Below are 22363 nucleotides of genomic sequence, written 5' to 3'. Positions count from 1 at the left end.
TGTATGTTTATTTCTATAAGTATAGTACTGCTGTTTGTTTCTCTAGGTTCATAGATGTCCTTCTCTGTACCTCTCCTCTAACATCCTTAAAAATGGAGTTGAATTATTGTGCCATTCTGTGCCTGTTGGTAACTAATTGTGACTAGGGCCCCTTATCTCTTCCTGTTGTAAAACACAGGGTCACCCTGTTAGAATAACAACTGAGCCTCAACAAACATATCAAAGTCATTAAGATGCATTCTTAGGAATGTGTCTGTGAAGTCTTCCTTTGTGGCCCCCTTGTGTCCTTATCACTTGTAAAGCAATTCTTTTTGTATTGGGGATCTGCTGCTAGTATGTGCACATGCTCAAACTGTCTTTGATCAATGCATTACATACAATTGATATACAGTACTGTATGAGGACTATGTAAACTCATGGCTCTTAGTCTTGGCACTTCTCTTTGGAAGAGAGCAGTGGCTCATTGTAACCTCCTAGCTTTAGACTAATAAAACACTGTTAGGATACTCTCCAGTTTGTTGGATTATTTTGCCGTGACAGCAGGATTAGCCCAGAAATGTAACATTCAATTAGCATACAGGTAGTCCTTGCTTGCCAACTGCCTTGTTTAGTGACTGTTCAAAGTTATGATGGTGTAAAACAATAGCTTTGTGACCAAGCCTTGCATTTATGACCATCACAGTGTCCCGTGGTCCCATGATCACCATTCAGGTGCTTCACAACCAGTGAGCATTTACAACCTTACACAAAGATCAGTTATGGCGGTAGTTTGATTTTTCTGTTCTATTAGTTGATTCGTTAATGGGCCTGTACTGACACAGACTGGCTTTACAACTCATCTGCATGTTCTTGATTTACAGAGACCCACAATGTGGCTGGCTTTGGCTGTAACATGCTTAATCCAACAAGCAGTGACCTCAGGAGAATCCATAAGCGGAAGACATTTGCATCCGCAACGTTTGATGAACATTGTAAATTGCTTATCCAGATGCATTTAGAAGTGGTGGTAAAGAGGAAGGGATCCTCATTTTTTATTCAACCAGTTTCTCAAGAAAAAGAGTTTCCTGGACAGAAGTTCCTGACTTTTTTGGTTGTTCCAGGAGACAGTTTTGAAATATTTTATTCAAGTTTCCTTTCCAGATTAATTGAGTAACTCACACTGACCATGTTAAAAAGGCTTGTCATCTTTATGGCAAAACTGCTAAATCTCCTTCTGTAAATTGTGTTTCTTCCAAGCTACCAGTTCTGTCTTGGGTAGATTGACTATGACTACTTCAGAGTATGGAAAGGATGTTGCTGGCTTAGCATGAACCCTATGTTCACAGAGAACCCACTGGGCAAGGAGAGAAAGATTATATCAGTGTTTCCCACGCTTGGCAACTTAAAGATGTGTGCACTTCAACTCCCAGAATTCCCCAGCCAACGTGAAATTCTGGGAGCTGAAGTCCAGACATCTTCAAGTTGCCAAGTTTGAAAAACACTGGATTATACCCTCCTATTCCCACACACTGGGAGTGTAAGAAGAGGGGCAGTTTAATGTAGTAAAAGAACAGAGAAAACACTTAGATAATGACCAGTTTTTTTTAAAAAAAAGTTTGTCATATTATGAATGATTAGGGTAGTAATGTTGCTGAACACTGTCTAGCTTTTGCAAGGTGTTGTTGATTTATTTATTTTTCTTGCAGAGTCAAATTATTCAGTATTGGGGATACCCTAGTGAAGAATATGAAATCTTGACAAGTGATGGCTATTATCTCAAAGCAAACAGAATTCCTAATGGAATACACAGTCCTGAAAAGACAGGTATTTTGGAGATGAATTATTACTGTGGTGTCATTTCTAAGGCAAGGACAGTCATTTCTCCTGGATTCACTTTTTAATACATGACAGGCAGTGAGGGAAGGGAGTTTCAGTGTTGTGAGTTGATAGGTGGAAATTTGAGCAAAAGAAGGAACAGGTGTGGACAAGGTCAGGTACTTTTTCCAGTCTGGTGTCCTTTAATTAGGACTTAATCTGTCATTAATTGTAATAATTAATGCATTGTGATAATTTCTATTCACTCTTCCCAGTCAATTTGGGAACAAACTCCAAGTTGTTCTTATCATGTGCTCTGTGGCTGGCTTTCATCCATTTACTTACACTGGAGTAAGCATAAATGTTTCTCGGTTAAATAGGGACTATTTTGAATGGGCTAGATTAAAGTTATGCCCTTCTCTCAGCTCAGCTGCATCCACATTGAGAGGAGAAAAGGAAGATCAGAGTAATGTACGCAGCATTATGATGCCACAGTGCAATCCCTGCTTCTTTTCTGTCTCCATTGCAATGTAGCACCCAATGGGGCAGAACTTTCATAATTCTGGTGAAATCAGGAAGACCCTGTGGAGGCCTGTCTCAGCTACTTCATTCTGAAATACACCTCCATGCAAGAGGTTTTGTATGTGTGTATGTAGATGATATAGATGTAGATGAGAGCCAATTTGGTGTAGTGGCTAAGGCATCAGGCTAGAAACCAGGAGATGGTGAGTTCTAGTCCCGCCTTAGGCACAAAGCCAGCTGGGTGACCTTGGGCCAGTCACTCTCTCTCAGCCCTAGGAAGGAGGCAATGGCAAACCACTTCCCAAAAGACTTGTCAAAAAAACTGCAGGGACTAGTTCCCCTTGCCCCAAAATGTATGCACATACTGTAGACAGATGATAGATGTGCATCAAACTTCCATTGCCACTAAAGAAACTGGAACTAGTATGGTGCATAATGTATTTTATCATGATTATAAAATCAGACCCAGATTTTCCCAGAGCAGCTACAACACAAAATAAAAATAAAATAAACAATTCACTGCACTCAAGGTAGGAGGAGGCTTTCTCTTGTGAAATCTTAATTTTGCAATATATACTGTATACATATATCATGACTCATGGAAATTGTGTGTGCTGTAATGGCCCCAGGTCAAGATGTGGACAGTATTTTGCAAAAACTGAAGTGCTTAGGATTCAAGGACTTGAAAAAATTTCCTCTACTGATGCCATCCGATCTATAACTTACAATTAGCTGGGGAGGCCCTACTGCATTTCTTTTTGTGGGTTTTGGTGGCACCAAGGTCTGCTCATTGATGGTACTCCATTTTTGGAACTCCTTTCTGGTGAGATTATCACTGATTTCTGTCTTTCTCCACAGTCCGATTGCTTTGGAATGACCAAAACTGCTGCTCTTGATAAATAGTTTTAATAGTGCAGTGAAATGCTGCTACTTTATTGTTTTTCTAACTTTGTAAACAGTGCTTCTTACAGCATATTCTGTTGTAGATTGTTTTTATTGTGACCCTTACTTGGGCTCAGTTCTATTGCAAGCCCCCTTGTGAGGAAAAATGGTATATAAGGGTTGAATGAAAAGTAATGCCCCCACTTCCTTAATTTTAGCTTAAATAGGATCTTTTAATAAACAAAACAGGAAAATAATCCTCGAAATGTGCCCTCATTACCCTGTATTTATTTCTCCATGTAATCATCACCATACTGCTGCCAATGACAGACAAGCTTCTTAAAGCCACCACAAAAGACCTCCACATTTTGTTTTTTCAAGCAGATGCTGACAGTCCTTTCCATCTCTTCATTTGAATAAGACAGATGCTCACAAAGGTATTCCTTCAATTCTTTTTCCCTGCAGGTGAAGCTTTGTGATCATATTTCCTGGACTGATTTTATAATGAGCCCATGATTCAACAGCTGTTATGATGCTGTGAAGAAATTCCTCATCTTCATTCTCATAGCATGACAACTGCTGGAAAATTTCAACCATTGAAGCTTTCCTCTCTGCCATCAGCACATGAAGAACCCATCTTGCACAAAATTTCCAATATTGCAGAATATAAATAATGCAACCAGCATATTCTTGTGAAATGCCAAGCTTGACAGCAGCTTCCCTTTCAGTGATCTGCTGATTGTCCTTAATCAATTTATTAACCTTTCTCGTGTGAAACTCAGTGGTTGCTGTCACAGGTTGTCCACTTCACTCTGGATCATACAAATAAGTTCAAGATTCACCATCTTTGCATTTTTTGACCCAGTAATGCACAGTACTCCTGTCAACGTAGTCATCATCATAAACTACCTGCATTCAACTGTGAATTTCATTTGGAGGGACTTCTTTGGCAATTAAAAATTCAATCATGGCACATTGTTTAAAGTGTACTGATGAGTCTCACTAGGGCTTCCATTCACAAACAATAGCAACAAAACTTTTCTCATAGCAACTTTCCACTAACTGAAGTGAACGCATCAGAGGTACTAAGGAACACATCAGAGCTTCTAGCTTGTCAGTACTGCCATCTGTTGGCAATTGATAAAATTGAAAACATTACTTTCATTCAGCCCTCATATATGTCGGCTTATACTGAGCTTCAAGGTTCCATAGACATCAGAAACATATAGGAATTGTGATGCTCCATGTTTATAAAAATACTATGTTCCTTGCTGGAATGACCCTCAGATGATATAATGTCTAATGTTGTTTCTTTTCAAGGGCCTAAACCAGTTGTGTTATTGGTACCTGGTTTGATAACTGAAGGAAGATGTTGGCTTATCAATCTTCCCAGCAATAGCCTGGGATTTGTTTTAGCAGATGCTGGCTATGATGTTTGGATAATAAATAACAGAGGGTCTACATGGTCTAGAAGACATCAGAACCTAACAATTGACCAAGAAGAATTTTGGGATTTCAGGTAAAGCCAGAAACTGTTTGTATAGCAACCAAATAAAAGCAGTTATTTTGCCAGAAAAAAATGAGTCAGGTCTTGTAGAATGAGAGAAGATGTAACCTTTAGTAGCTTTTGAGATTGTATTCTATATTCATAATATGAATTGTCAGATTCATTGGATTTCTGATACTATTTTAGGGAGCCCATCAGAACGTAACAAAATTTTCTTCCGCTTTTAATATCAGGTATTCATTAAGGCTTTTCAGCACTTCAGATTTTATGTTTAAAATGTAATTTGAAGCACACAAATGAATGAGTATGAATGTTATACCTGTGTTCAACACTTTGAAGCAGCTGTACTACACATGGCTCCCTGCACTTTTTCCAAGGAAAGGAAAAAGTGCTCCATGAGCTCTGAAGATCAAAGTGCAAGGGAGCACTTGCTTCCTAGTGTTGATAAATTAGTGTTAAACTTTAATTTACATTAATACCAAATTAAATATTAAAATGTATTTACTACATCAGACCCAGTTTGGTTTAGTGATGAACATCTTTGGACTAGAAGCTGGAAGATTATGAATTCCAGCCCTTCCTTAGGTACAAAAGCCCACTGGGAAGAAGACAATGGGAAACCACTTCTGAAATGTTGCCAGGAAAACTGCAGGGACTTGTCCATGTAGTCATCAGGAGTTAAGGTTGACTTGAAGGACCATAACAAGTTCCTATGTAGCCCAAACTGGAATGCTAAGGTGAGCCGTCAGTTGACACCTGGAATTACAGGTAAGCATGGCCTGGGAGAACAAAACGAAGCAGGACATAGGCTGATAGAATTTTGCCAAGACAACTCACTCTGCATAACAAACACTCTCTTCCAACAACCTAAGAGACGGCTTTATACATGGACTTCACCAGATGGACAACACCAAAATCAGATTGATTACATCCTTTGCAGCCAAAGGTGGCGGACATCTGTACAGTCGGTAAAAACAAGGCCTGGAGCTGACTGTAGTTCAGATCATGAACTTCTTCTTGCACAATTTAGGATCAGACTAAAGAGATTAGGGAAGACCCACAGATCAGCTAGATATGAGCTCACTAATATTCCTAAGGAATATGCAGTGGAGGTGAAGAATAGATTTAAGGGACTGGACTTAGTAGATAGGGTCCCAGAAGAACTATGGACAGAAGTTTGCAACATTGTTCAGGAGGCGGCAACAAAATACATCCCAAAGAAAGAGAAAACCAAGAAGGCAAAATGGCTGTCTGCTGAGACACTAGAAGTAGCCCAAGAAAGAAGGAAAGCAAAAGGCAACAGTAATAGGGGGAGATATGCCCAATTAAATGCAAAACTTAAAAACAAAGATGGCAAGGACCTAACAGAAGAAGAAGAGATCAAGAAAAGGTGGCAAGAATATACAGGAGACCTGTATAGGAAGGATAACAATATCGGGGATAGCTTTGACAGTGTGGTCAGTAAGCTAGAGCCAGACATCCTGAAGAGTGTGGTTAAATGGGCCTTAAGAAGCATTGCTAACAACAAGGCAGCAGGAGACGATGGCATCCCAGCTGAACTGTTCAAAATCTTGCAAGATGATGCTGTCAAGCTATATGCCAGCAAATTTGGAAAACACAAGAATGGCCATCAGACTGGAAAAAATCAGCTTATATCCCCATACCAAAAAAGGGAAACACTAAAGAATGTTCAAACTATCGAACAGTGGCACTCATTTCACATGCCAGTAAGGTAATGCTCAAGATCCTGCAAGGTAGACTTCAGCAATTCATGGAGCGAGAATTGACAGGTGTACAAGCTGGGTTTAGAAAAGGCAGAGGAACTAGGGACCGATTGCCAATATCCGCTGGATAATGGAAAAAGCCAGGGAGTTTCAGAAAAACATCTATTTCTGTTTTATTGACTATTCTAAAGCCTTTGACTGTGTGGACCATAACAAATTGTGGCAAGTTCTTAGTGGTATGGGGATACCAAGTCATCTTGTCTGCCTCCTGAAGAATCTGTATCACGACCAAGTAGCAATGGTAAGAACAGACCACGGAACAACGGACTGGTTTAAGATTGGGAAAGGAGTACGGCTGTATACTCTCACCCTACCTATTCAACTTGTACGCAGAACACATCTTGCGACATGCTGGGCTTGAGGAATCCAAGGCTGGAGTTAAAATCTCTGGAAGAAACATTAACAATCTCAGATATGCAGATGATACCACTTTGATGGCTGAAAGCAAAGAGGAACTGAGGAGCCTTATGATGAAGGTGAAAGAAGAAAGTGCAAAAGCTGGCTTGCAGCTAAACCTCAAAAAAACCAGGAGTATGGCAACCAGCTTGATTGATAACTGGCAAATAGAGGGAGAAAATGTAGAAGCAGTGAAAGACTTTGTATTTCTAGGTGCAAAGATTACTCCAGATGCTGACTGCAGTCAGGAAATTAGAAGACGTTTAATCCTTGGGAGAAGAGCAATGACAAATCTCGATAAAATAGTTAAGAGCAGAGACATCACACTGACAACAAAGGCCTGCATAGTTAAAGCAATGGTGTTCCCCGTAGTAACATATGGCTGCGAGAGCTGGACCATAAGGAAGGGTGAGCGAAGGAAGATCGATCCTTTTGAACTGTGGTGTTGGAGGAAAATTCTGAGAGTGCCTTGGACTGCCAGGAGATCAAACCAGGCCATTCTCCAGGAAATAAAGCCAGACTGCTCACTTGAGGGAACGATATTAAAGGCAAAACTGAAATACTTTTGCCACATAATGAGAAGACAGGACACCCTGGAGAAGATGCTGATGCTAGGGAGAGTGGAGGGCAAAAGGAAGAGGGGCCGACCAAGGGCAAGGTGGATGGATGATATTCTAGAAGTGACGGACTCGTCCCTGGGGGAGCTGGGGGTGTTGACGACCGACAGGAAGTTCTGGTGTGGTCTGGTCCATGAAGTCACGAAGAGTCGGAAGCGACTAAACGAATAAACAACAACAAGCCCAAACTGCCTCATCTATACAACGGGGGGGTCACAAGTTCTTCTGCATAATGCATAGGATTTGCCTTAATAATTAAAAACAAGTCAGACCAGTAACAAAATGTATCAATGAGGGATCAGCCATGCTAGAAATTTGATAATGAAATGATTAAAAAGACAGCTACTACTCTGGAAATCTAATGGGGTTAGTTTAAGCAAAATACCAAACATGTAATTAAAAATTAGTTTTCTTCACTTCTGTAGTTTACATAAAACAAACAAATGAACAAAAAAAAAAACTTGCAGCCTTCTGATTTTGTACCCTTAACCTATTGTACAGAATAAATGTCAGCAGTGTTTTGTGTCTTTGTATGTGTGCCTCCATTACAGTTTTCATGAAATGGGAATTTATGATATTCCTGCGTCTATAAACTTTATACTGCAGAAGACAAAGCAAGATAGTTTATATTACATTGGTCATTCCCAAGGTGCTTCACTGGGTAAGTTAAGAATGAATCATATTTCATCTTTGCATCCTTCTTGAATAATTAATGATCAATGCATCATAGAATCATAGATGTTTAATGATAAGTAGTATAGCTTCTTGATGGGAATGGTGGTAAATTCTATGTTAATCACAAACTATGGGAAATACTATCTTTTTTGTATCTTAGATCTATTGCCTTTCTCCCTTGAAATCACTAAGTGGTAGGCTGTAGAAAACATTTAGAAAAGTATTTCTTTTGTTACTTTAAATCTTTATCAAAATGAGGAAAACAGCCTGACCCAAAACAATGAGGTTATATTTATGCCAAGGGAAATTAGGAAAGAAACAACAGGCCAGTTTGTAGAATCAAGAATGTCCAGTTTTATTATATATATAAAAAAGGGGTTGTCAGAAAGATAGGTTGTATACATAAATAGCATTTGGCTCAGGCTGGTAATGTTTTGCTTGGCTGCTATGGATGGGTAACCCATGATTCTCCAGCTGTTGCTGAGATACAACTCCCACAGTCTCCCATCAGTGGCTAAACTGAATGAATTGTTGGGAGTGAAGTTCCACAACACCTATACAACCACAAATTGCTTTCCTCTGCACTAAGGAGAAAAGACCCTATTGTGAAATAATGAAGAGATGATGGCTATAAGTATACGCCAGAGGTTAGAGTATAATAGTTTCTTGAGAGCAAGAAGTCTACCTTGAGCTACTGAAAGATATATACAGAACAGAGTTAGAGAAAAGGATAAATGCAAATAACCGATCCCTTTCTTTCTCTTTTTTCTGAAAGATGCTGTGGTGGTGAAGAAACTAAGCCCATTATGTATAAAGGCTTTAGATGCCTGTTAGAGGCATGGCAGTAATACAGAGAAATTATTGGAAAGGATAGGATTGAAACCTTAACCTTGAAGTTAAGCAAAATATGGATATCAAGGCTTTGTGAGACTAATCACAAACATTGCTAAGGTTTGGCATTTGGTCATTAGATATTAATCACACAACTGGGTAGAACTTGGTGGCCCATGGTCCCTGCTGAAGATAATTAGATTATCCTTAGCATTTAACTACTAGATGCCTGGGTAGAAGCAAAGCCCTCTCAGATCCTTTTATTAGTCTTCTCCCCACCCCCTGTCTAAGGCTTAACAGCAAATAGGCTCGTGTTTCCAGCCCTCTTCTATTTTAATTATATCCCATTAATTCACAACTCTTCTGATCTAGAATTCCTTTCTATTCCCAATATTCCATCTTCAAAGGAAATCAACCCAATTCTGATACTCTGCTGCAGAGAAAAGAAAGCCACTTTTGTAACAACAATAACTGCCCAGAGTCCCTCTTTTGGGGGAGATGGGCGGTAATTAAATTTGAATAATAATAATAATAATAATAACAACAACAGGATGATGATGATGATGGTGGTGATGATGATGATGAGTGACTCTTTCTTGCAAGCCTGTCCTGTATGTTTCTGTCAGTCTTGGAACAAAGCAAGCATTGCAGACACCATCACTTAAAGATCAATACAAATATCGATATGGTGTTTTGGCCTAAATTTAGCTTGGCTCCCATTTTTTAAACTTACCTTTCTTTCAGGTCTTATTACTTTTTCAACCTCGCCACAGCTTGCTCAGAAAGTAAAGCTTTTAATGTGCCTTGGACCTGCATACACACTGGAGGACATCAAGGGAATAACAAAATATATTTTACTACTTCCCTACAAAGTTAAAAGAGTAGGTATTTCTCATAGGTTTCCATTCTTAAACTAAATGATTCAGTATAGAAGTGCAGATGGGCTATCACTCCTGCCATTCATATAATTTGGCAACGGCGTATAAATCTCTGTTTAATATCCAACTCCTTTATCCTCAGAACTGGTGGGGATTTTTTTTCAGCCATCTGCACTTAAACAGACAAAAAATGACTCAATGAATTCCCCCTCATGCATACGATGCTACATAATGTGACAACAAAACTGGACAGAAATTTTCAGAACTGACATTTCTTCATAAATGTTTGTTCCTTTGGGGGGCCCTTCTACATTATTAGAGATGTTCATCTCCCCTTGAGAGAATATTTGACAAAATGTTGCTTTCCCCATTTTGCCTTTCACAAAGATGGTTGAGAATTTTACGTGAAGCCACATGCACAATATTTTTTTTAAAAGTATTGCTGAAGAAATAAATAGTCTTGTCTCCATTTCTTTCTGTCCATTCTTTTTAACCAGTTGCTTCATCTAAAGTATGATTGGACAATACATTTGCACTCAGTATTAAGCAGGATGAAATTTCCAGAAGATTGTTTATCTTTTCAAAAAATACTTCTAAGTTGGAATTCCCAAATTCTTGAAGAATTCTTGGGAAACATTCAGAAACCATTCTTTGTTGTTTCCACAAATAGTGTACAATTTTTTAAAAAGGCAATTTTTATTCACTCCCAGTTATTTTTCCCTGATTTTTTAAATCTATGTCCTGTTCCCCCACCAGCCAATTATTTTTTCTCCTTGTTCTACATTTGTGTCTTATTTGCTTGATCTTATTACAGGGTTTAATTTCAACTTCTCTTCTAAAATGCTTTGATAAAACTGATTAAACAAATAAAAACGAGAAAGGCCAAGCACCAGGAGTCTTTTCTTTAAAAGTTTTGCTCTGCATCCTGCAAACAGTTTCAACCTGCCTAATAGACATCTCCCTGGAGAACCTATTAATCGTTCCCCACTTTCAAAAAGTGAGGGGAGCAGATCTTACATATCCTGGTTTGTGGTCAGTGCTCCTAAACTTTAGCCTCTCTGCAGAAATATGGTTTGTCCTTTTGCTATGCTGTTCAATTTCCATTAGCTAGTAAAAAAACAGCTTTTCCAGAAAGCCTTTGAGTTATGAGTTGTTCTCACACAGTATTGTGTGTGTTAGGCTTCATTTGTTACATTATTCTGTTTTTTTCCTTTTCTCTTTTATCATGGATGGAATGATCGACGGACGGCTTTATATTGATGAATGTTGTAAGTTACACCCACTGATTATAGTGGGCATAAATCCCATAAGTAAAGAAATGAAGATTGAATGCATCTCTCAAAATATTGTTAAAATAATCCAGAGAATCAACGGCTATATTGAATTCGCTGAATTAAATGAGGCACCATCCCAACCATTGTTAGACCTGCTTCTGTTGAAATTTGCTATAATGTATGTATTTGTATTTTACAGTATTTATGGGGCAATAAAGAATTCAGTATGCTAAGCAACCAGGCCAAAAATATCACTGCCAATCTGTGCAGCTACCCAGCAATAGACCAGCTTTGCACCCAAGTATTTTTCTCTTTTGCGGGTTTTAATGAAAACAATATAAATATGGTAAGTGGATTGTGGGGTTTTTTTTCTTTAGATAAATAAAAAATATTTATTTTTAATATGGCAATTTATGCTTATCTTTGCAATAATAGTATATCTTGATTTCTGTGCTTATTTTTGCTTACAACACTTCAAAATTTAACTGTCGCAGCAACTTATTCAATGTGTTTGTTTTCATTTGTTATAATCCTATGTAGCCTTGACTGCACAGTTGCAGATGCCATCTTGACTGTTTTGACCCCCTTTCCTGCGGAAACCCTGTTTGGTGGGTGTTGGCCAATAATGAGGCAAAAGTGTGCCCCTTGGCTTGAAATTTTCAGGTCACTGTCAGCTGGCACTGAATAGCCTCTCTCAGACAGAAGAGTAAAGGAATCTGCCTACCTCTTTTTTTGCTCTAAGAGGCTTAATTGATGCAGCCTCAGCACTGCCAAATCCAACCGTATACAAACGTTTCAATTATTCCCTGTTTATTGTTTTTCCAGAGTCGAGTCGATCTTTATCTTGGCATTTACCCTGATTTTGCTTCTGTGAAAACTGTATTTCATTGGACCCAGGTAAAGTTTCATTTTCCAATTTTCTTTGCAAGTCAAAATAGAAAGGTCGGTGCTGCTATTTGATTACATGTTTAGTATCAGGTATACACCGGTGCATGTTTAAGTTTCTTTTCCAAGAACTTCTTTTAAAAATGAATTCAATATCATTGGCCTTAATCCTGAAATCATTTGCTAAAACATGGTAGTATTGGTGATGGAGGCCGGCTGTGGTTCATGGCCTCCATGGCAACTGTGGGCTTGTCCACAGTAATTTCAGACACAAGACACATAAGTGACCATGTCTTAGACCTTAGTTTCACTTCAGAGCAGTTGTCATGCGATCTGGGTATGGAGGACATTGCCATCACCCCTTTGTCATGGTCAAATCATTTCCCAGACTGTTGCAATTGATGTCTGCCTGTGATTTTTCTGAGAATCCACACCAGGTGCTTTATGGATGGTTTCTAGTAGGCTCTTGGGGATTTTTTCAACAATCTGATGGGTAAGTCCGTGAAGAGCTTGTTCACCATTGACAGCAGGAGTCATCTTGAGCCTTTGAAGAAATTCTTCTTGAGCAGCTTCTCTCTGTCAACAAATCCCAGGTGGCCCTTTGGTTTTCAGAATTGATGCCTACAGGAAAGGTAGTGGAGGACAAAGACTGAATGGATATATGCCCAGGTTTGGGCCTGCTCTGCAGTGATGAGTGTCCCCTCCTTGAAACTGTGACACAGCATTTTGGCACTCAGATTCATGTGAGTCTTGATTCCACATGGACAGGGTCTAGAGTGGTGAGTAGGACAACATCCTGCCATGTTATGTGGGATTTTTTTTCCCTGTAGCCCCTGAGGAAGTAGATAGGGTGCTCTCTAGGATGTCTTCTGCTACTTGTGCTTGGACCATTGCCCTACCTGGCTCCTTGTGTAGCCAAAGAGGAAATTGTTCCCTGGATCTGGGAGATTGTCAATGCCTCCTTTTAGGAGGGATGCTGCTGATAGCCTTGAAGGAAGCTGTGGCATGCCCCCTCTTTAAGAGGCTTTCTCTGGATCCAGTGTGTAAGATAACTAACATCTGGTTTCTTCATAGGTGGTGAGGACCAACTACAGAGTGCCTTAGATGAAATTGATTATCTAGACCTAGAGTTCAGAGCCTGGGCATGGAATGGATATAGCTTTGGTTGTGCTAATGAATGGATTGTCTTGGGATCTGGAGAAGAGTAAAGGTCCTTTTAGACATCTTAGGGGCTTTCAATCCCATAGTATCCTTCTAGGCTTTCTTTGGGGTTTGGAAGTGGGGACACAGTTTTGCAATGCTTCCACTTCTTCCTCAATGGCCAGTTCCAGTTGTTGGTGGTAGGAGAAAAGAAGTCAGATCAGTAGCTGCTCACTTGTGTGATGCCACAGGAGCCAGTCCTCTTCTCCCCCTACTGATTAATATCTACATGAAACACTGGATGAGGGTCATTTGTGATTTGTAGTTCCATACCATTAGTAGGCTGATGATACTCTGCTTTACATCTCTACCCTTCTGGAGAGGTTGTTGAGGTCTTGTCCCAATGAGATCTAGATGGGAAAGAAAATTTAACCCTAGCAAGATGCAGTTAGTTTTCATCACAATACTTGACAGCTCCAGTGGTGTCTCTTGGTGGGGAAGCAGTATCATTAGGGAGCAGGACTGTGCTTTGAGGTCCTCCCAGACTTGCAGTTCCTGCTTGAACAGCAAGTGGAAGCTGTGGCCAGGGATCCTTTGCCCAGCTTCAGCTGGGATGGCAGTTGTGACCCTACCTGGGATGAGAGGACATTGCTACATTGACCCATGCCCTCATCACCACTCTCCTAGAATACTACTATGTGCTCTACATGGGGCTGCCTCTAAAGAACACTCAGAACCTTCAGTAGGGCCAAAATTCAGCAGCCAATGCATTACCCAGCACTCATGAGAGGGAGCATATCACACCTGTGCTACAGGCCATGCAGTGGCTTCCTGAAGCTTTCTGGGTGCAATTTATTATTATTATATTTTATTATAGTCTATTGTTTTAATTGACTATTTTTATTGTAAACTGCCCAGAGTCCCTCTGGTGGGAGGAGATGGACAGTGACAAATTTGATAAATAAATAAATAAATTTAAAATGCCGGTCTTAACCAGTCAAGCCAAACTATCTTAAGAACTATGTTTTCCCACTAGAATTGGCACAACCTAGTCATTCTTGCCAGGAAAAAGCATTTGTGGTGACAGTAGTTTCTCACTTTTGGGGAGGTGACAATGTCCAGACTACAGTATATGCCAAATGTACCAATTGAAAGCTTGCCATGTTGCAATGCTTGTTCTTAGATGGTTGAGTCTGGAGATAATGAACACTCTCTTTTGGGAATGAGAGCAATTTAAAAAAGGACTTGCCTCCTACATGTGTGATCAAATTGACAGCAAATATTATTGGAACTTCTGTGTATGAATTTAGTAAATTAGTAATATAATTGTCTAAAATGTCCCAGGGATTGTTAATGTCACAGAGCCTGCAAAGAGGGGGGATATAAATATTTATAAACAAGATATTGTAAGGCAAAATATTTAAGGAGAAGAGCTAAGGTTGAACTGGTTCAAGCATACTCAAGAGAATACTAAATGGAAACCATTATACTACCCCCACCTGCAAAACTCACATATTTCTTGAATATAGGGAACATAGGGGACTTATCCAGGCAAAAATAGATCAGCCATATTTTCTTGAAAGAGGAGAACATCAGAGTAGTAATATAATACAGGAAGGAGACATCAAGCTTTTTTACTTTCTAGCCTACAATGTTCTAAGAAAGGGTGGAAATTAAATCATGATCACAGGAGAATCAGTTGGCATAAGGAACCTCAATCCAGGCCCACACTGAACCATCAAAGAACATAAGAGAAATCTAGTGAAATAGCAGCTGGGCAGTAGGTCGAAAATGAACCCATGAATTGAACTTGTCTTGCTTATGACATCTTTCATTAATAAGTCACAGAAGCTGGGTTTGAGCTGATGGAGACCTGTGAAAGACCCAAACCCAACTGAGGGGGTGGGGAGGGGAACTTCTAAATCTGCTTGGCTTGATGCTCCCTAGGATTGGAGGTAACTTGCAATGGAGTGACTATACCTGTATGTCTCTACAGGGATATCCAAATATCCTTTTATAGAGCATCTTCCATTTTATGAATTTTTTTACAAATTGGAGAGAGGGTCTGATAATTAAAATCCTTTGATTTTGAATTTGCATGTATCTCAAAATTCAGATTAAAAAAATTAAAATGTGAAAGTTTGCCAAGTTTCAAACTCAACACAACTCTTTCTTCCCAATTTAGGTTTCAGAATCAAATGAATTTAAATATTTTGACTACGGAGACAAGAACAAAGCTGTTTACAACATGGTGAGGAGAACATTGGTATAATGTTTGTGATGGGGCATGTGCTTGCATGCATACACTCAGAGGTGTGAAGATTGGCCTCCGGGCACCCAACTTCCATGCATAATCCTCCTACTTCCCAGGTTCTTGGTGAAAGCCTATTCAGCATGCTCCTACCCTCCAATCTGTTCCAGAGCACTTTCCTCTCTGCTGTCCTAACAGTCAGAAATCATGCTGAGACGAGGAGTAGGTCTCTAGTGTTTATTACTGCTACATAAAACAGAATCCTAACAAACTGAAGAAGCGTGGGAAAAACCCAGACATATAAACCCCAAAGGCTAAGGCAGGTCTGATCTGTGTCTCTTTGAATGGCTGCTTAATTCCTCAGTACTATGCACGTGTTTTCCCCCCTGGATAGAGGCCCCTTCCAGCTCGCCATCAGTACTCATGCAATCTGCACTGGTTTAATTTGCAAGGAATGGCAAGTGTCTCTGACTTTATGAGTAGCCTAACTGGTAGAAAAGTGTGCTAAATTAAAGTTACAGTGCTTTCAGAATGAGTGGGCTGATTCAGTAGAGAAATTCATGTCTTTTCTTGCATGATCAAAATTAGGAAACTAACATGAAGGAAAAACCAAGAGAGATACAAAAACAAAAATAGGATTTGGACAACTAATTTCAAGAAGTTTTTCTCAGCTGACCATTTCTTCAATCTGGAATACACGCATGGAACAAGGGCAGAAGTTATAGAATAACAAAATAGAGACAAACAATGATTAGCAAAGGCTTAAAACTCAGGTAATTTTTCAATAAAGCCACCTGAGGGGGGTATTTTTCTGCTCCTGATATGATCTTCAGAATTTGACTTTTCCATGCTTTGATGGTCTCTGCCCTCTATCTAGATTGAAAGGTTTAGGTGTGATTGATAGATCAGATTTAAGTTTTCCTTTGAGTCTTTCATGTTGGAACTTCTTAAAACAGGATTTTCCCCCATCTGCTATATGTTGCTTTATCAGGTCCTAAGATGAATGCTGGGTCTTCCAGAAAGCCAGTTTGGTGTAGCTGCTAAGGCACCAGGCTAGCAACCAGGAGACCATGAATTCTAGTCCTGCCTTAGGCATGAAGCCAGTTGGGTGACCTTGCACCAGTCACTCTCTCTCAGCCCTAGGAAGCAGGCAGTGGCAAGGTCTTGTCTTGGCAGTTGCCAGGCGTCAGCACTGACTCAAAGGCAAAAAAAAATAAAATATGAAAGCTGCAGACCAAGAAATCAACTTAAGTGTTCCTCTCCTTTTATTGCAATCTTTAGTTCCTTCTAGTTCCTGTTTTGTTGTTTATTCGTTTAGTCACTTCCGACTCTTCGTGACTTCATGGACCAGCCCACGCCAGAGCTTCCTGTCAGTTGTCAACACCCCCAGCTCCCCCAGGGACGCGTTCGTCACCTCTAGAATATCATCCATCCACCTTGCCCTTGGACGGCTCCTCTTCCTTTTGCCCTCCACCCTTCCTAGCATCAGCATCTTCTCCAGGGTATCCTGTCTTCCCATTATGTGGCCAAAATATTTCAGTTTTGCCTTGAATATCATTCCCTCAAGTGAGCAGTCTGGCTTTATTTCCTGGAGGATGGACTGGTTTGATCTTCTTGCAGTCCAAGGCACTCTCAGAATTTTCCTCCAACACCACAGTTCAAAAGCATCGATCTTCCTTCTCTCAGCCTTCCTTATGGTCCAGCTCTCGCAGCCATATGTTACTACGGGGAACACCATTGCTTTAACTATGTGGACCTTTGTTGTCAGTGTGATGTCTCTGCTCTTAACTATTTTATCGAGATTTGTCATTGCTCTTCTCCCAAGGATTAAGCGCCTTCTGATTTCCTGACTGCAGTCAGCATCTGGAGTAATCTTTGCACCTAGAAATACAAAGTCTTTCACTGCTTCTACATTTTCTCCCTCTATTTGCCAGTTATCAATCAAGCTGGTTGCCATACTCCTGATTTTTTTGAGGTTTACCTGCAACCCAGCTTTTGCACTTTCTTCTTTCACGTTCATCATAAGGCTCCTCAGTTCCTCTTTGCTTTCAGCCATCAAAGTGGTATCATCTGCATATCTGAGATTGTTAATGTTTCTTCCAGAGATTTTAACTCCAGCCTTGGATTCCTCAAGCCCAGCATGTCACAAGATGTGTTCTGCATACAAGTTGAATAGATAGGGTGAGAGTATACAGCCCTGCCGTACTCCTTTCCTAATCTTAAACCAGTCTGTTGTTCCGTGGTCTGTTCTTACTGTTGCTACTTGGTCGTTATACAGATTCTTCAGGAGGCATACAAGATGACTTGGTATCCCCCTACCGCTAAGAACTTGCCACAATTTGTTATGGCCCGCACAGTCAAAGGCTTCAGAATAGTCAATAAAACAGAAATAGATGTTTTTCTGAAACTCCCTGGCTTTTTCCATTATCCAGCGGATATTGGCAATTTGGTCCCTAGTTCCTCTGCCTTTTCTAAACCCAGCTTGTACCTCTGGCAATTCTTGCTCCATGAATTGCTGAAGTCTACCTTGCAGGATCTTGAGCATTACCTTACTGGCATGTGAAATGAGTGCCACTGTTCGATAGTTTGAACATTCTTTAGTGTTTCCCTTTTTTGGTATGGGGATATAAGCTGATTTTTTCCAGTCTGATGGCCATTCTTGTGTTTTCCAAATTTGCTGGCATATAGCATGCATTACCTTGACAGCATCATCTTGCAAGATTTTGAACAGTTCAGCTGGGATGCCGTCGTCTCCTGCTGCCTTGTTGTTAGCAATGCTTCTTAAGGCCCATTCAACCTCACTCTTCAGGATGTTTGGCTCTAGCTCACTGACCACACCATCAAAGCTATCTCCAATATTGTTATCCCTCCTATACAGGTCTTCTGTATATTCTTGCCACCTTTTCTTGATCTCTTCTTCTTCTGTTAGGTCCTTGCCATCTTTGTTTTTGATCATACCCATTTTGGCCTGGAATGGACCTCCGATGTTTCTAATTTTCTGGAAGAGGTCTCTTGTCCTTCCTATTCTATTGTCTTCTTCCACTTCTGCGCATTGCTTGTTTAAAAATAATTCCTTATCTCTTCTGGCTAACCTCTGGAATTCTGCATTTAATTGGGCATATCTCCCCCTATCACTGTTGCCTTTTGCTTTCCTTCTTTCTTGGGCTACTTCTAGTGTCTCAGCAGACAGCCATTTTGCCTTCTTGGTTTTCTCTTTCTTTGGGATGTATTTTGTTGCCGCCTCCTGAACAATGTTGCAAACTTCTGTCCGGAGTTCTTCCAGGACCCTATCTACTAAGTCCAGTCCCTTAAAGCTATTCTTCACCTCCACTGCATATTCCTTAGGAATATTAGTGAGCTCATATCTAGCTGATCTGTGAGTCTTCCCTAATCTCTTTAGTCTGATCCTAAATTGTGCAATAAGAAGTTTGTGATCTGAACTACAGTCAGCTCCAGGTCTTGTTTTTACCGTCTGTATAGATGTCCGCCACCTTTGGCTGCAAAGGATGTAGTCAATCTGATTTCGGTGTTGTCCATCTGGTGAAGTCCATGTATAAAGCCGTCTCTTAGGTTGTTGGAAGAGAGTGTTTGTTATGCAGAGTGAGTTGTCTTGGCCAAATTCTATCAGCCTATGTCCTGCTTCATTTTGTTCTCCCAGGCCATACTTACCTGTAATTCCAGGTGTCATTTGACTGCCCACCTTAGCATTCCAGTCTCCCGTGATGAAAATAACATCTCTTTTAGGCATGTTGTCCAGTAGGTGCTGCAGACCTCATAGAACTGCTCTACTTCAGCTTCTTCAGCATCTGTGGTTGGGGCGTATATTTGGATCACTGTGATGTTAGATGGCTTGCCCTGATTTCAAATTGAGATCATTCTGTTGTTTTTTGGATTGTACCCAAGCCCTGCTTTAGCCACTTGACTATTAATTATGAAGGCTACTCCATTTCTTCTGTGGTCCTCTTGTCTACAGTAGTAGATCTGGTGGTCATTTGATGTGAAGTGGCCCATTCCAGTCCATTTCAGTTCACTGACGCCCAAAATGTCTATCTTTAATCTTGACATCTCACCAATAACCACATCCAATTTGCCCTGGCTCATAGATCTTACATTCCAGGTTCCAATGGTGTGTTGATCCTTAGAACATCGGATTCGCCGTTCACCACCAGCACCGTCGGCCGCTAGCCGTCCTTTTGGCTTTGAGCTAGCTGCGTCATCACTTCTGGGGCTAGCTGAACTCATCCTCTGTTCCTCCCCAGTAGCATTTTGACCATCTTCTGACCTGGGGGTCTCATATTCCAATGGTATACTGACATATCTCTGGTTGTACTGATCCATTTAGTTTTCATGGGAAGAATACTGGGGTGGGTTGCCATTACCTTCCCCAGGGATCGCATTTAGTCTGACCTCTCTGTCATGACCTTCCCGTCTTGGGTGGCCCTTCACGGTTTAGCTCATGGCATCATTGAGGTGCTCAAGCTCCAGCACCACGACAAGGTAACGATCCTTTGCTGAAGTTCCCGCTAGCGTTCAATTTTTAAAATCTTATTATTATTATTTTAATTCAAAACAAAAGCATTTTCCCATGGAAAGGATTCTTTAATAATTAATTCCAAAATGTTATTCCAAATTTATCTGGCCCCTTAGTCCATTTGTAGCTTTCTAAAATCAAAGTTTATTCTTTTGCTGTTAATCACCCTTTTGCTGTTTATTCCAACAACAACAACAACAACAAAAAGTTCTTAAATTTGTAGTTAAAACTTCTTTTGCTAAGGATTGAAGGAAACTTACCCAATGCTGTCAAACATGTCAATCCAAAGGTTCCTAATAGCTGAAAAGCAGTTAACAAGCAATTTCTGAAAGTGATTAGAAAAAGAAGTATGCAAACTTGACAGTCCTTTCAAAGGTGCTGACTGTGGTTTGAGCCAGATGGCTATTCCCTCATCTCCCAGAGCTCTAAACTCACCAGAGACCGCTGTCTCATGGTCTCCTCAGGAGCAGCTGTCTGGAGCACTTGTGGGTGAACTCAAGTCCTCTCCTTGTCTGGAGAGGAACTATTGAAGAACATCACTGGCTGTTTACTCTGCCCCAGTCGTCAGCTCTGTTTTTAGGAGCTGTATTCAGTCTGCCATTTCTTCCCTGGAAGTTTTGTGCATTAGTGTATTATAAAATTTGCTTCACTGTGTTCAATTATTAAATTGCTAATGTACTAAATATTATGGATGCAACTTTCCTATATCATAATACAATTCATCATACCCCATTTAATCACACACACATACATGGGTGTTTGTGAATGCAAATTTCAAATTTTCAGGTACACAAAAATAACTTGTAAAAATATACTTGATTTTCAATCAATGCATTTTTCTCAGCAATTTTTGAAAAGATTGAATTGGTATGATCTGATGCAAAATATACAGGTGTGATTAGTCTTGAGGTACTGTTTAATTAAGCCTTTAATGTGAGAGCTTTGTAACTTATCAATCACAAGATAAGAATTAAGTATGATAGAAGGTAAGAGGGAATGTGTCATGAGTACGGATGGTGAGCAGGAGGAGGCCCCTATCCAGGGGGGAAAACGCATGTGTAGTTTAGAGACTTTGAGCTGTCATTCAAAGAAACCCAGAACAGACCCGCCTTGACTTTTGGGGTTTATCTGTCTGGGTTTTCCCAAGCTTCTTCAGTTTGGTAGGATTTTCTGTCTACAATAGCAGTTAAATAAAACACTAGAGACTTTCTCCTTGTCTTGGCATGGTCTTTGCTTAGCCAGGACAGAATGAACTGAGAAGAATGTTTTTTTCAGGTCCAGATGCATGCCATCAAGAATGTTGATATTGCTGAAAGGTGAAATATCTGGAAGATAGGAAAGCTGAAGGATATTTTCATATTTTGCATCTCTTCTTCCACAGACCAAGCCTCCATTTTATAAAATTGAAGATATAACTGTGCCAACAGCTGTTTGGAATGGTGGGAATGACTTCGTTGTGAGGCCAAAGGACATCGATCATCTGCTCCCTCAACTTACTAACTTAGTTTTCCATAAGTATATTCCTAGCTGGAACCATGGTGATTTTATCGTGGGCCTTGATGCTCCAAAATACCTGCACAAGGATCTTCTTCATCTAATGCAGAACTACAAATAAATACAGATAGAAATTATATCTGGCAATAGAGGATAGCAGTATTTCAGATCTGATGTGGAAAATAAACAGTTTATATTTTCCACATCAGTTTTGAAATATTGCTATCCTCTTTTGTCAGAAAATGTCTTCCAGGTACTTTGCGCTCCTATTCCTTCCTCACTTATGCTCTATTTTCATTACAAACTTTCTTCCCCAATCTATCTGGCTGTCCTTGTTTAGCTGAGGGACATTAAAAAGCATTTTTCTGTGTGAAACAGCCATTATTCGTCATGCATTGCACTGAACAGTTATTTCTGGGCCAATGCCTATAATGGTTTTGGCAATGAAGCCTTAGAGTGTTGTGTACCCAACACAACAAGTACAGAGTGTTTCATTAGTCAGACTTTTCCAGCTAGTTGAAAACTATATTTAGGCATTTTGCTAAGTCCACACCACAACTTTATGCCTGTGATGACGATTCATCCAATACAGATGTCTCTGTCCAAGAGTCTTCTGTACACACAACTGAATGCGCACTGAAATTTATACAGCACATCGGCATTCCTACAGTAAGCACCACATAAACTATTGTCAGTAGATCACGTTCAGAAAGACAATTCATCACCATTTTGCTTTTCTAAAATAATTTTTATTAAATATTTTTAAAAGGAAGATAAAAACTAATAGAAAGTAAGAAAAAGGAAAGGAAAGGAAAGGAAAGGAAAGGAAAGGAAAGGAAAGAAATCAAAGGGAGAGCTAAAAGTGCAAGAAGGGGGGGAAGTAAAAGAAAGATAGAAAGAAA

General features: G+C 40.0%; 1 protein-coding gene across 1 annotated transcript; it reads left to right on the top strand.

Moving 5' to 3' along the window:
* The first annotated feature begins 869 nt into the window (after positions 1-869).
* Positions 870-21799, top strand: LOC134499505 (lipase member M-like). Its single transcript, XM_063306169.1, has 9 exons — positions 870-971; positions 1686-1803; positions 4519-4717; positions 8054-8163; positions 9753-9889; positions 11360-11506; positions 11986-12057; positions 15371-15436; positions 21349-21799. The coding sequence occupies exons 1-9, from the start codon at positions 870-872 to the stop codon at positions 21580-21582; spliced, it is 1185 nt and encodes a 394-aa protein (XP_063162239.1). The 3' UTR covers positions 21583-21799.
* The last annotated feature ends 564 nt before the right edge of the window (positions 21800-22363 follow it).

Source organism: Candoia aspera, chromosome 6 (assembly GCF_035149785.1).
Source record: "Candoia aspera isolate rCanAsp1 chromosome 6, rCanAsp1.hap2, whole genome shotgun sequence".
Lineage (NCBI taxonomy): Eukaryota > Metazoa > Chordata > Lepidosauria > Squamata > Boidae > Candoia > Candoia aspera.
The sequence above is the reverse complement of the archived record's forward strand: the minus strand, read 5'-3'. Positions and strand labels throughout refer to the sequence as shown.

Excerpts from the sequence above, each read along its gene's own strand:
- LOC134499505 (XM_063306169.1), top strand. The coding sequence starts at position 870 with ATGTGGCTGGCTTTGGCTGTAACATGCTTAATCCAACAAGCAGTGACC. Across the intron at positions 1,804-4,518 it reads ACACAGTCCTGAAAAGACAG|GGCCTAAACCAGTTGTGTTA; the intron begins GTATTTTGGAGA and ends TTTCTTTTCAAG. Across the intron at positions 11,507-11,985 it reads ATGAAAACAATATAAATATG|AGTCGAGTCGATCTTTATCT; the intron begins GTAAGTGGATTG and ends TTGTTTTTCCAG.